The sequence below is a fragment of the Furipterus horrens genome, unplaced genomic scaffold (assembly GCF_987537825.1).
Source record: "Furipterus horrens unplaced genomic scaffold, mFurHor1.1.pri manual_scaffold_7, whole genome shotgun sequence".
Lineage (NCBI taxonomy): Eukaryota > Metazoa > Chordata > Mammalia > Chiroptera > Furipteridae > Furipterus > Furipterus horrens.
The window spans coordinates 27,743,916-27,759,801 of NW_028327177.1; the positions used below are offsets into that span (position 1 = coordinate 27,743,916).

At 35.9% G+C, this 15,886-nt stretch overlaps 1 protein-coding gene across 1 annotated transcript in view; it reads right to left on the reverse strand.

The window, feature by feature from the left end:
• Positions 1-15,886, reverse strand: part of VPS13B (vacuolar protein sorting 13 homolog B) — a 714,607-nt gene that overhangs the window by 398,401 nt on the left and 300,320 nt on the right. Inside the window, exon 23 of the mRNA XM_090283521.1 lies at positions 1,168-1,402. Within this exon, the coding sequence (XP_090139647.1) occupies positions 1,168-1,402 (235 nt within the window). The remainder of the gene's footprint in view (positions 1-1,167; positions 1,403-15,886) is intronic.

Genomic DNA, 15,886 nt, shown 5'->3' on the forward strand with positions numbered 1-15,886 from the left:
TTATACAACACATTCTAGCTGTTGTGATAATAAAGAATTTCCTATAACCAAAAGCAAATAGCAAAGAATGGATATGTCCAATATGCTAGAAAAATGATCCTAGCATTAAGAAAAGGTTACATAAGAAAAACTCAAGAACTTTCTTCTAGCCCTAGAATCCTATAATTTTATGATAATGGACATTCATATTTAATAATCTTAAATATCAACATCAATTTCTAACAGTATAATCATGCATAATTCTAACTAAAATATGAGAACTAGATTTCAATTAAAATTTTAATAGAGAAACTGTGAGAGAAATCAACATCAAGTCACAGTCAAAAGTGCACAGACTGTATCTGTTTTCCAATAACAGTATAGTAATCTTTATAGTATCAGGATTCATACACTTACATTCTAATAATATGAACAAGGTGTTGACCTGTTTAGCACTGTCAAAAATTTATACCTTGTTATTAAAACATAAATTCACATTATTTACTTTGAGACTTAAAACTTTTCCAGGTTCACATACCGTTTGAGACAAATATATCAAAGTTCAAAAGGGTATGAATTTGCAACTGAAAAGACTGCAATATCAGGAATCAGGAATTTATTAAAGAAAGAGTCATGGCTCCAATCATCACAAAATTATTTACTTTATCTAAATAAATGAGAAATCTAGGTATACATTATGCTTGATATAAATAAGTAATATATTCATTTGAATATTTATATATGTTGTAACATAGCCATTCATAAGTTAAGTGGCTTAAATTAAGATCAACCTACTCAACAGTCTTAGTTCAGCCCAATGCACACATCTGAAACCAACTTCCTTCTCAAGTTAATTTTATCTGTTTAGTTTTTTTGTTTGTTTGTTTAGCATTTTAATGATTATACTATATTGTATATAATCTTTTGTACATAGTCTCCATTTACATATATATATATAATTTATTATGATGATTGAAAGGTGGATGTCAATAGAGTATCACTTAGTTCATGTTTATTTACTTCATAAACCTTGTTTTAGATCACGTTTGTAGATCACTTAGTTTATTTTCATGTAGACCTTTCAGTAGGAGACTGATTTATATATGCACTAACAAATTTTTAAAAACAACAAAATTAAAAATATCAGTATAAAATATAATAACCATAAAATAATTTCTTTAAACATACCTTCTTCAAGGATGGGTCTTGGAATGACAAATGGAATCTCCTGCAGAGGCTCCATATACTTGTGGCCAGCACTAATAATCTTTATGTGAGGCAAGCAGAGGACAAGCATTCCTGGCATGGCAGTTTGTCCATGGTACCAACTTCTTACTGTTCCAGGAATGTCACCAGATACAATTGTACTTGGGGAAGGCAGGCTATCATTTGGAATGAACACACAACAAGACTGCACTTCAAGCTAGAAAAGAAAAGTAGAATTAAAATATCTGGATCAGACTAAATTTGGAAGTAAACAAACCCTCAAACACTATATCTTTACCAGAAGAAACAGGCAAGCAAATAAAATATTGCATACATGAAGGTTTCTTTTTTTGCTATAAACTTGATCAAAAGGGCACAGTAACATGAGATGAAAACATATCTGCCTATCCACAGTTCTTTCCAAAAAACATAATTGAGTTACAAAATGTGCTGGCATAAAAGGTGAGAAAAACCTCCTTCTTTTGCAGTTCATTAGATTTTGTTAACACCATCTAAAGCCCTTAGAACTGACTAGCATTTTACTGCTCTTACTTAACAACAACAACAAAAAAGGCCCACAAACTGATATTTCTATGTGAATTTGGGCCTTCCTTTTTTACTTTACAGACTAAAATATAAGAAAAAAAGGTTTAAAATGTTCAGATTATATCGCTAGGCAAACATTAAAACAGAGCATGTTTATAGCCCATACTTTCTCTTTTTATATGCATGTATATATATCAAGACTCAAGTATGTGTGTGTGTGTATCACATTTGTTATATATAAACAGATGCCTGGTAATGAACAAAATTCAAAAGACTTAAAAAACAGAGTGTATTTCTTGCTATTATCAGACTTCAAATTATAACTTAAACTGTGGTATTGCTTCCCTAGTCCCGGTATACTTAGCTTGCTAGGCCCTTAAGTGAGCTAAAATAAAGACTAATCAGGCCCAAATCAAAATTTGACTTCATCTCATTAGTATTATTATTATTTTAGATTTCATTTATTTTTATTTTGAGAGAGAGGGGAAGGAAAGGAGAAAGAGAATGAGAGACACATTAATGTATGGTTGCCTCTCATACCCTCAACTGGGACCTGGTCTGCAACCCTGGCATGTGCCCCAACCAGGATTGAACCAACAACTTCCAGGTCCACAGGCTGGCGCTCAATCCACTGAGCCACACCAGCCAGGGCTCATCATGAGTTCTTAATTCAAAAGCAAAGTAGGTTAAAGTCTACTAGTCTTAGTTGGTTCTTATTAAGTAATATTCTCTACCTGGTTAGTAAATTGCCCAAAAAGACTAGCATATTTGTATTATTTTTAAAATGAAAAGTATGAACTGTTAATTTTCTATAAAATATTTGGCATACATTAGTATTATATGAAAGTATAATAAAAAATAAAATGTGCTTGCTTGATAAATGCTTGGATAGTATAGCAAATTATATTAGCAAAGATACTATATTTTACAAATGATAACTAAGAATACAGTAACATTACTTCTCTTGGAGCTAATATATTCCTTAGTGAGAGCAAAACAATATGTAACAAGTCTGGAATTCCTTGTTACAATAAATAATTTCCCAGCCTTATAAATAAGCGAACTTAACTCATCTTTACTTCAACAGTTCTGTGCATGGACAAACTGATGAATTCAGTGAAGAAAGATATAAGTAAAATTTTGCAAAAATAAATACATTGGTTCATGGGATATGAGTTCATTTTTAGTTTTAGAATTTTTATCTTAAAGCTTAGATAATATAAGTGTGTATATGTTAAGTAGGTAATTGATTTAAAATTCCAACATATTTTCTGAAATAGAAGTGTATATTGTCTCAGACTTAAGTTTTTAAATTTTTAACATACATCATTATTGATGTTCAATTGTGGAAGTTAAAATGGCACACTGAGAGCATATTCTCCTACATAGATTATGGTTACAAAGTCAAACTATAAAGCATCAGAATTTTACACTTCATATAGGTAGTAATGCTATGTTAAAAAATGCTTTCAATTAATTAAATACACTACCATATATAATCATATCCCTATATAAGCCCTTAGAAACAAATTTAATTTGTGGCATAATTTTCAAAATCAATATACACGAAAATTCCACTAATTCAGAAATATTTCATCAAATTTAACAACCTTAGCAATGCATACAGAATCACCGATATATTAGCATGAGATACATAACAACTTTCTAAACATGATATATGTTTTGAGGATTTCTTAATGATAAGAACCAAAACATATACATAATCCAAATTGCTCAAACTTAAAATGTTACATCTATTATACTAAAGCCTTCACATAAATCTTTTTACACTTTTAAAATAACTGTTAAACTGTATGTCTAAAATTGTGGTTTTAATGTAAAATCTTGAATGATTTATGTGAGTGAATAGAAATCTGCAGCAGTAAATTCTGCATTAATGTAAGGATCTGACAATCCAAGGGAAAGAAAATGAAGTAATCTGCCAGTAAGAAGTCCTCAAACTGGGGGTCAGATCATGTTCATGGAAACCATCTGGTTGGGACCCTCTGAGCCACACCAAACACAAATGATCTTTTAAAAAAATATCCTATTCATTAATGCATCACAGCTGCACTGAGTGTTACTTCATTTTTCCATGGCAACATCCTTTCTGTTTCAAGGATCTTATTTCAGTTTTGGTAGCAACGTGTTCTTTCCCCAATATTGAACACATTCATGTGTTAAAGAGAAGGGATTACAAATTCTTGAAGTAGAACCACCTCTATTTTGATTCCTATTAGGTCAGGGGCTACATATCTAAATATTATATACTGAGAATAAACCAATAAAGTAGAAATTATTCAGTATTCTTATTTTAATAAGTAAAACGACTGTCATGTACTTTTTTCTGAAGTTTTAAGTTTATGTGACATTTGAAAAGATATATGTCTTTGTGTACTCCCATATGTAAGGTATGGTAAACTTAGATTTTTCTAATTTGTGAGCTCTATACTGTAATACAACTCAGTTAAAAAGAGGAGACTAAAACAGGTTTCACTTACATATTAATCTGAATATTTTATTTAGCCCACTATCTATCATACATAACACTTTACATTAAATTCTCTAAATGTTATTCTATATTCTCTGCCCTTTTAAATAATGGTTCTATTTCTCATTACCAAATAACATGCTTCTCGTTCTTAAAACTTAAAACTTTAGTGATAATTATATTTTACAAAATTGCTAGAGAATGAAATGCTCCCTGTGAAATGTTCTCTGTATGTACATATTTTATTTTCCAGGAAACAGTTTCAAATAAAAAACAAAGATTAGAAAACATTTCAGGGTGTCACTTCATTCATGTTCTCTTTTCTTATTCATCAATTCTTTAATATTTGCCATGAACTGGTCTGGAAGTCAGGAACACAGAGACAAAAGACACAGTCCCAATGCTTAAAAAACTTGAAACAATAGGGTTTTAAAAAACCTACAGCCTTACAGAATGTTTGATAGAACACAAGCCATGTAACATCAGACACTCCCTATTTGTTCACTCTACAGTCTCAATACATACTACAGTGCCGAGCATGTGCTAGGTCTTAAATTAATAAATGAACACAATTATTTCCTCAGCATCAGATACAGATGTTAATTTAAAATAATTGTTTAATTCATGTTCATCATTTTGTCCCACAGGAACAACCTGGTAGGGTAATTTAAAAAATTGACTTGTCAGGAGTTGAGTTTAACTCCAGCCTGGGACCTTTGACAAGTTATTTGAACTGTCCACAACTTCAGTTTTCTCATCTGTAAATGCAGCTCAGTGGATTGAGCGTCGGCCTGCGAGCTAAGTGTCGCTGGTTCGATCTTCCAGTCAGGGTACATCAGAGAAGGAAAACTCTGACTCCAAAAAACCTCCGCTGCCTTGCGGCATACCTCTTCAGGGGAAAGGCTAAGGGAGTAAACCCCGACAGAAAATCCGGAGCCGGAGTCCCTAAGGCGGTTTGACGTTGTAGTCAACACCGGCAACTCCTGCGGCGCACCTGAAGCCAAGCTGTATCGACTCCGTCTTTCCCTTGGATCCTTCAGCTGCGAAGAGAGGGGGGGTCTGCTGCATGGGCAACAGCAGACCCTCCATATCACCCTGCCCAGGCTCTGTAGCTTCAGCTCCACTGGAGAGGACACTCCAGCGTCATCGCAAGATGTCAATTCAACACGGGAGGAGACAGATGCCGTGTCACTCCCGTGTCGGACTGCACAGCCATTCTCGGCGGTGCAGATAGACACTTAAGAAGCTACACCATCGTCTCTCGAGACGGACGGCTGCCGACGACGAAATGCAGTGAAGTAAGCATTGATAGAAAGGTGTAACATAATAACTGCCATCTAAATGTTTGCTAAGTAAATAAAGTCATAAACATATAGTAAATATCTATTACATGATAGATCCATATATTAACCCTCAGGGATTTATAGAAGTTATTATAGTTCTTTTGTTTTAAAATGCTATTGCTAGCAGAGACAGAGACAAAAAAGAAAATACCATTTACTATAGCAACAAGAAAAATAAAGTACCTAGGAGTAAACTTAACCAAAGAGATAAAAGACCTGTACTCTGAAAATTACATAACATTGAAGAAAGAAATTAAGGAAGAAACAAATAAATGGAAGCAAATACCATGTTCTTGGATGGGAAGAATCAACATCATCAAAATGGCCATACTACCCAAAGCAATTTACAAATTCAATGCAATCCCTATTAAAATACCAATGACATATTTCACAGACCTAGAACAAATACTCCATAAATTCATATGGAACCAAAAAAGACCCCGAATAGCAAAAGCAATCTTGAGACAGAAGAACACAGCAGGAGTAATCACAACACCAGATATCAAACAATACTACAAAGCCACTGTAATCAAAACAGTATGGTACTGGCATAAGAACAGACATATAGATCAGTGGAACAGAATAGAGAGTCCAGAAATAAACCCAGGCCTCTATGGTCAACTAATCTTTGATAAAGGAGGAAGGAACATAAAATGGAGTGAGAAGAGCCTCTTTAACAAATGGTGCTGGGAGAACTGGATAGGGACCTGCAAAAAAATGAAACTAGACCACCAACTTACACCACACACGAGAATAAACTCAAGATGGATCAAAGACTTAAATGTAAGCCGTGACACCATAAAAGTCCTAGAGGAAAACATAGGCAAGAAAATATCAGATATCTCACGTAACAATCTCTTCACGGATACATCTCCTAAAGCAAGAGAAATAAAGGAAAAAATAAATAAATGGGATTACATCAAACTGAAGAGTTTCTGCTCAGCAAAAGAAAACAACAGCAAATTGAAAAGGAAACCAACCATATGGGAAAACATATTTGCCAATGACATCACAGACAGGGGACTGATTTCCAAAATATATAAAGAGCTGATACGACTCAACATCAAGAAAACAAACAACCCAATTAAAAAATGGGCAAGGGACCTGAACAAACACTTCTCCGAAGAGGACATACAGAAGGTCCATAGACACATGAAAAAATGCTCAACATCATTAGCCATCAGGGAGATGCAAATAAAAACCACAATGAGATACCACCTTACACCAGTCAGAATGGCCATCATCAACAAATCAACAAGCAACAAGTGCTGGCGAGGATGTGGAGAAACGGGAACCCTACTGCACTGTTGGTGGGAATGCAGACTGGTGCAACCACTATGGAGAACAGTATGGAATTACCTCAAAAGATTAAAAATGGAACTGCCTTTTGAACCAGCGACTCCACTACTAGGATTATACCCGAAGAATCTTGAAACACCAATTCAAAAGAACTTATGCACCCCTATGTTCATAGCAGCACTGTTTACAATAGCTAAGTGCTGGAAACAACCTAAGTGCCCATCTGTAGATGAGTGGATCAAAAAACTGTGGTACATTTACACAATGGAATACTATGTAGCAGAAAGAAAGAAGGAACTCCTACCATTTGCAACAACATGGATGGAACTAGAGAGAATTATGCTTAGTGAAATAAGCCAGGCAAAGAAAGAAAAATACCATATGATATCATCTAATACAGGAAACTAAAGAACAACACAAACAAAGGAACTAAATAGAACAAAAAGCAGAATAGCAGTCAATAGGGGGGAGGGGAGAGGGAGAGAAGGGGGATAAGTAAGGGAAGGGTTTAATTAAAGAGCCTGTATAAAAGACTCATGGACATAGACAACAGGGAGGGATATGATTGCGGGAGAGGGGGTGGGCTGGGTGGGGGAGAGAAATTGGGGGAAAAGGGGACAACTGTAATTGAAAAACCAAAATAAAAAAAATAAATAAATAAATAAAAAAAATTAAAAAAAAAATGCTATTGCTTATGGTTGAACTATCTATGTACATAGAGTTGAACAAAATATTTCATTTGTAATACAACAAATATAGAATTACCCAAGTCACAGTTTTCCTATTTTATAAATTTTCAATAAACTGTGAAAATGCCTTGGGAAGGTTATACACAGCAGAAATCTAAATATAACTATTTAGTGTATTAAGTTAAAAACCTCAAAATTGAACATTGGTTTTCTTCTTTTCCAGAGGGAGTGGTATATATCTCTATACTCTTTCTATAAAACCCTGGCTGGTTTGGCTCAGTGGATTGAGCGTCGGCCTGCGAGCTAAGTGTCGCTGGTTCGATCTTCCAGTCAGGGCACATCAGAGAAGGAAAACTCTGACTCCAAAAAACCTCCGCTGCCTTGCGGCATACCTACCTCTTCAGGGGAAAGGCTAAGGGAGTAAACCCCGACAGAAAATCCAGAGCCGGAGTCCCTAAGGCGGTTTGACATTGTAGTCAACACCGGCAACTCCTGCGGCACACCTGAAGCCAAGCTGTATTGACTCTTGTCTTTCCCTTGGATCCTTCAGCTGCGAAGAGAGGGGGGGTCTGCTGCATGGGCAACAGCAGACCCTCCATATCACCCTGCCCAGGCTCTGTAGCTTCAGCTTCACTGGAGAGGACACTCCAGCGTCATCGCAAGATGTCGATTCAACACGGGAGGAGACAGATAACATGTCACTCCCGAGTCGGACTGCACAACCATTCTCGGCGGTGCAGATAGACTCTTAAGAAGCTACACCATCGTCTCTCGAGATGGACGGCTGCCGACGACGACTCTTTTATAAATACTTGTCAAGGGAAGACACAAAGAGATTCCTAGATTTGTATTTCAGATTTCTTCCTTCTAACAAACTACATGCAATTGCTGTTATTTTCTCAACGTATATACTGCATTTTTCGCACTATAAGATGCACCTGACCATAAGACACACCTCGGTTTAGAGGGGGAAAACAAGAAAAAAAATATTCTGAACCAAATGGTGTACTAAAATATTTAATAAAATATAACAAATTAATATTTCAACCATGTGAACAGCAGTCAACAGTGGTATTAAGAACCATCATCACTGTCATTAACAAATGAGGAGAGACTTTATAAAGGTTCAAGTATTCTTCTAGTTTTCTTGGAACCACAAGAACTCATCATTGCTAGTGTTAGAATTTATGAAGCTCAGTTGCTCACAATCACTGATATCACTTTCTTCACTATCTTCATACTACCAGACGCCCTGAGATTCAGCAGTAAAGTGGGACATTCAAGCATCCCCAGGGGTTTCACATGGGCCCACCACTTCCTCTTCTAACAGCTGTCACCACCGCTGACAGGTCAGGTAATACACATCATGGTCTGCAATGCAATATTCACTCCATAAGACGCACAAACATCCCCCCCACCTTTGGGGGGGGTGCATCTCATGGAGCAAAATATATGGTATATAAAAATATGGTCCTGTGAGCAAAATTTTAGGCATTATATGTAAAAAATTAGTTTTACAATTAAGGTGATTAACCTTTGATGTGTCTAGCCTGAAATGTCTACTCTTATTTAATCCTGAAGATAAGCCAAGAAGTCCAGTGGGCATGAGGACATGAAGTGTGTCATGCAATATCATTATACCATCACTGGTCATGTTCTATATGTAATTCCTGGGAGAAAACATTCAATTGGTCTACCTTAACTTGGCTTATATGGTACTTGAAACACTTTTGTACTCTCACCAAAATCACACAAAATGTGGGAAATGGTTCCCTACAGAAGTAACAGAGCATTATTAGCAGAAGAAGGAGACAAGGATACTTAGTATGGAAAAAAAAAAAGTCCACTACACTATACTATACACTCAGAAGACTTCAAAAAGTACAAAAAACACCGAAGAAATGACATAGGACATCAACATTATCTTATCTTCAATATAAAAGACAAGAAAACTAAGCTTGGCAAACACTAGGGGTGCGTTCTCCTTTATTAGTGAATTCCAGGCCAGAGCACTTTATTTTGTCAATTGCATGCCATTGCCAATTACGTGCTTTTCTGGATAAAAAGGTAGTTTTTGAAGTGTAAAACACAGGATCTTGGCTAATCAGCAGATAGAGAAAAACTGCAAAGAACAATTTAGTTTATGTTAATCTACTGTGAAAAGGCCCCTAAATGAAGTTTTATATATATATATATGTATTTTTTTTAATTGTTCAAGAATACATGTAGTACTATAAAATAATCTACCATAATGAAGTATGAGTGTAAGTTCCTTTTCCCTCTGAAAAACAAATATCGTTTATGTCTTTATGTGATTCAAGTCTTTCTATCATTAATATAAAATAACATGGACTTAGAAAATATGAACTTTGGCTTCAAAGATCAACTTTCCAGAAACTCTGATTCCAAATACATTTACTTGCTCAAATGTCCACTAAAAGCATAACCCTTTGATGGCTTTAAGTTACGATGTTCTGTTCTTTCTAATGACAACTTCAGGGTTTTATGTTTTATATTTTGATTCGTAAAACATTTTGGAAAATGGACACTATTCTAAAAAAAACTCAGAATAATTTTAGGGCCCATATTTTAATCACTTAATCAGAATCAAGTTTTATCTAGTAACTTTTCAAAAATACATTAATATCTAGAAATGTCTAACTATAATATGTACAATACAAGGCCAAGACTAGGGTGAGGCAAGCAAAGTACCTAGATCATATTCAAAATAACTATACAAAGATATAGCATAGTATTCCTGTAATTACATGTTAATTCATGCCCGATAAGTTTAGTCAAAGAAGGAACATCAAACTAAACTGTAAAGTTAGAAATGGTTAAGATGGTAAATTTTATTATGTGTATTTTACCACAATTAAAATTCTTTTAAAAAAGAAAAATGCTGAATATCAGTATCCCTACTTATAACTAATTCATGACATGTAAGATAAACCTCATTGTTGGTGTTAAAGCTAATGAAAGCATTACGTACATCATTATAAAATAAGCAAAAGAACTAAATGAATCCCACAAGAATGTTAGAATTGGAAATGACCAAAAATTATTTAATCTAACCACTTCATACTGCAGATAGATAAAGTCAAGCCCATAGCTGACACACAGAATTTGATACTGCTGACCACTGGCTCCCAGAAATTCTACACATCCTTGGCTTCCATTAACTCTCTAACCTTTCCTAATATACTATGACCACTCCCTTACAGTTTAGCATTCTTATTTCCTGGGCCCATGGCTCTTTAAGCTTGTTACTTCATCCTGGGCAGAAGAGGATGTTTTTCAGTATATGTTATACTGTGGGATATTCATGTGATCTTACAAATATCATAAAGATTTCTTTTTCTTTAAATCTTCACCTGAGGACATTTTTTCATTACTTTTAGAAAGAAAGGAAGGTGTGAAGAAGGGGGAACCAATGTGAGAGAGAAACATTGATAGGATGCCTCCTGTGCATGCCCTGACAGGGGAACAAACCCTCAACCTAGGCATGTGCCCTGACTGGGAATCGAACGCACAACTAACTGAGCCTTCCAGCCAGGACTAAGGATTTCTTACATCACTTGGAACCTGAAATTGGAAGATTTTTCCTAGAGCTATCAAATAATCATGTAACCTAATATCATCTTTTTTATCCCGTTACACAACTTCTCGAAGTGATATCAATAAAGGATACCTACACTAATTTAATAGTTTTTGTGGAACAGATAACAGGGAATGAGTTTACTTTTAATAAAACTACTTATATCATTAGGAGATAACTTTTAGGACCAAATTAAACTTCAAACAGCTAAATATTCTTGGTAGTTGTTATATTATAGATAACATAATAGTGTCTTCTACAAATCAGTAAATACTCATCTGGGACAGTATCTAAATTCATCATGAAGCAGGCAGTGCCTGCCCTAAGCATCCTTTCAGTAAATGACATTTCCTCTGACGTTCCCATTTCCCTTGGGACCCTAGAGTCTTCTAAGGATCCCTCTAAGAGAGATTCCCCACAAGGTGCTCCCAATAGAACAGCTCTTGTTTTGTTGTCTAGACCATCTACTCACCACCTAGCCTTGACATATAATAAAAATTAAGTGCTGAATGTGAGACTAAATGAAAGAATAATAAGTGCATTCCATAATGTATTCCTAGTTGTTTTTTAAAATAAACAAGTTTATACTAGGGCATTAAAAGGTTAACGTGCTTATGATTATTAACTATCTTTTAATATGATTTTTTGAAAACAAAAGATTTATCAGAAAAAATACATGAAGAGTTAAGGAGGTCAACTACATGGTAAAAAAATTTGATTTTTGGTAGTAAAGACACAACGCAATATACAGATGACGTATCATAGAACTGTACGCTTGAAACCTATATAATTTGATTAACCGATGTTGCCTCAATAAATGTAATAAAAAGAAAAAATTGAAAAAAAGGAAGGATATATGGAATTTCAGAAAGCCAAGATGGATATTTACGGAGCAACAGGACCTTGGAGCAATTCTTGAAATTATATTCCACCTTCTTCACAAACTCCAGAGCTATCTCTAAGGACAGCACAAAGCAATTAATTTTAAAGAGACACATAAACTCCAAGAGATCTGCTAGAGTCGCACTATATTATAAGAATATATATGAAAAATGAATGAATGCTATACATGCTTACTTTATCAAAGCACTTTCATTAAAATAGAGAAGGAAATTTGAGCAAAAGAAGAAAGGAGGTGTGTTACTTAGGAGAGAAAGCTGTAGGTAACAAAGTCAAAAGAAGGCAAATTTTGTTAGCAGGTTATACATCAAAATTCAAGATGGATGTTGTCTGTGAAGGTATATTATGCACTGAATAAGTCGCAGAAAAGTAAATTATACTTTTCCTTCCATAGTTTTTAGTCACAATTCAGTGAAATCAGGATACCATTAACCCCTGAAGACAGCTAGCTGGCTTACAATGCTAAAGAAAAGTATGATATACAGGATAAAGTGCTAGAGAGAGAGCTTATATGTAGATTATTCCTTTTTTCATAAAGTATTATTTGTGTCAAACCATAGCTTAGAACTTCAGATTGAACTATAGTCAGATTAGTTCACTATTATTTACATAATCATTATAGTAGAGATATGTGCTCTTGGGAGTTACTCATCTTCTCAACTACTTACTAGTCTTTTGGTATTTACCTTTACAGACTGCTAAATGCAACACAGATTACTTTCTAGAAGATCATTAAAATAATATGTATCAAGATGATAGGTAGCATTAATCAGTAAAAAAAATGCTTATTTTATCAGTGATTTAAATAGAAACAAAATGTATTAGATCAGTGAAATCAGAAGAGCATATGCGGGCATTATCTAGAAACACAAGAGATAAGAAAGAAGACTTCTCAAGTGATTTTCTTGTGACCACAGATAAGAGTAAGAATACAGACTGAATTTAACCAAATTGAGAGAGTATATCTGCAAAAGAATTTCTCATGTGCCAGTCTCATCCCCATCAATAATGGGTTTACCCTGAGATTAAGGATTTTACCAAAATAAAAACTATACATCTTTAAGTGAATAAATATCATTAGTAATCAAGAGCAAAACACAAATGGTACAGTTAAGCTCTAACATGGATGGCATGGATAAGTGTTTATAGGAGGACTGAATGATATACAATGAAAGAGATTATAATATAAGGAGACAGTGTTTTATCATAAATTAAAGAAATTAACATTGTCTACAAATGGTCAGCAACATCTTAAGAGCACTGTTTATTTTCTGGCTTTTACAATCACAAACAACATAAAAGCACTAAATGTCTCCTGCTTTCCTGTGGTCTCATCTGTCATTTCTAATGCCAACAGTGCATCGAAGGAAACTCTAGAGGAGGGGAACAGGAGTCAACACAAGTAGCTGTCAAGAATATATTAGTTGTAAAAGGCCTAGTGCTGGCTGAGATTGGTGAGACATAGCTGATATCTGTGAAACGGTCATATTTCCAGCAAGGTGAGAGTTAAAACAACATCAAAAAAATGAGAAAACACCCTTTCTCCCTCTCACCCTTCTCCTAATTTTCTCATAAACAACATGACCAGAAAAGAGAGGCTGAAAAGGATTGCCAATGTCCAATTTACTGGCTCATGTATTCATAGTATTTCAAATAATCGCATTTCACAAACTGATAATAGGCAACTGGAAATGTTTCTATATATATTTCTGAAAACTCTTTGGATAGGTAAGTTTTCATTATGGTAATCAGAATATATTATAGTTATGCATAATGTCTCTGTCTTTATTTTTCTATGCTGCACAACAAATTACCACAAAGGTAGCAACTAAAAATAGCAAATATGTATTGGGTTGGCCAAAAAGTCTGTATGATGTTTTTTGTAATATAAAAGAAACATTTTTCATTTTTACCAATAACTTTATTGATTTGGATATTTTGAGTATGTTGGCTATCTGGCTTGTGGTATAACATTGATTATTCTCAACTAAAGTCTCAATTTGATCTCTTATCAACTTCAACTGGTCTGCCCAATTGTAGAGCATTGTCCAGCGAGAAATCTCCAGCACAAAACTTCGCAAACCACTTTTGACATGTTCGATCAGTCACAGCACCTTCTCCATACACTGCACAAATCTTTTTCTGCATTTCAGTTGCATTTGTACCTTTCTTGAAATAATAAAGCAAAATACGCCAAAAATGTTGCATATTTTCTTTCATCTTCAATATTAAAATGACTACACAAAAATTCACCAATTTTTGTAAGTTTTAAATGCACACTGATGAATGACTGGACAAAATGGTGACACAGGTAAACACAGCACTCCTCCCTTTACAACCACATCAAAATTACAACTGAACTATAAAACAACTATCACTCAGACCATCAGAAACCAAGTGAATGGAAGTCTGACAACGATAGAATTAAAGAAACGACATCAATCCAGACTGATAGGAAGGGCAGAGACACAGAACAGGCTGGTTCCACATCCACATGTGGTGGATAAAAATTTGGGAAAGATATCACAGGAACAGGGAGTCCCAGCCCCACACCAGGCCTCCTGGCAAAGGGTTCCAGTGCCAGGAAGAAAAGTCCCCATAACTTCTGGCTACAAAAACCAGTGGGAACTGAGTCAGTAGAAGAAACTTCTGGAAACCCAAGTAGTTCCTCTTAAAGAACCCACACACGGACTCACCTACTCAGACTCACTCCCTTTGAGCTCCAGCACCAGGGTCGCAGCTTAAAAGGCACCAGTGCAATGGCATACAGGGAGGGACTGAAGTGTCTGGCATCAAGGCGAGAGCTGGGGGACAGCTTTCTTCCATACAGAAAGGCGAGCAGAGGCCATTGTCCCTTTTTTTAACCCTCTACACCACCACAGAGCCACAGAGCCAGCAGACAGGTGCCATATCTGAGAATCCATCAACGTGGCTAACACTGTTTGCCCTGCCCAGGAGATCTCCTGAGACTCTGTCCCATCCAACTTACGGGTCCACGAAAGCTGTTAACAGTTACTATTCCATATGAAGGGTTGGTCTTAGTTCATGCTGCACAACTTCCTAAATCCTCTCAGATAAGCAACAGCTGGTCTCAGTGAGCCCCCAGCCTCTGTACCCCTTTCTAAGTGGCCCCAGGCCTGGCACTAGCAGCAGCCAGCCTAGATTCACAGCTTGGCTTTGTCTGGGAACCTCCAAGTCCAGCACAAGTAGCAGAGATCTCAGATTGCCTTATAACTAATGCAGGGTGACTTGGGCAGAACATAGATAGAGGCTGACCTTGGCCTGCACTCCCTGGGAAACCCCAGAGCCTGTACACCCAGTGAAGAGCTACAGACCACATTCGAGCACCACCACCCCGGCCCTGCACAGCTGATCCTCCATGAAGGACAGAGGTTGGTGATCAGTGGACACAGCTGGTCCTTGTAGCTGACTGGCCTGGGTAAATTCTTCCTATTGACGTGCCAACAGCAATCAAGGCTCAACTACAAGAGAAGGGTATATTCAGCCCGGATGAAGGGTGCACCTCAAAGTACCCGGCTTGGGTGATATGAAAGGCTGTGCCATTCACTGGACCCTACAGGACACCGACTACATTAGGCCACACTACGAAGACAGAAAGTCACAGCATCTCTACATAATATATAGAAACAAACATAGGGAGGCTTCCAAAATAAGGAAACAAAGAAACATGGCCCAAGGAGAAGAACAGATCAAAACTCCAGAAAAAGAACTAAACAAATTGGAGACAGACAATCTATCAGATGCAGAGTTATAAAGATCAAGGAACTTAGTGAGGACCTCAACAGCATGAAAAAGATCCAGTCAGAAATGAAGG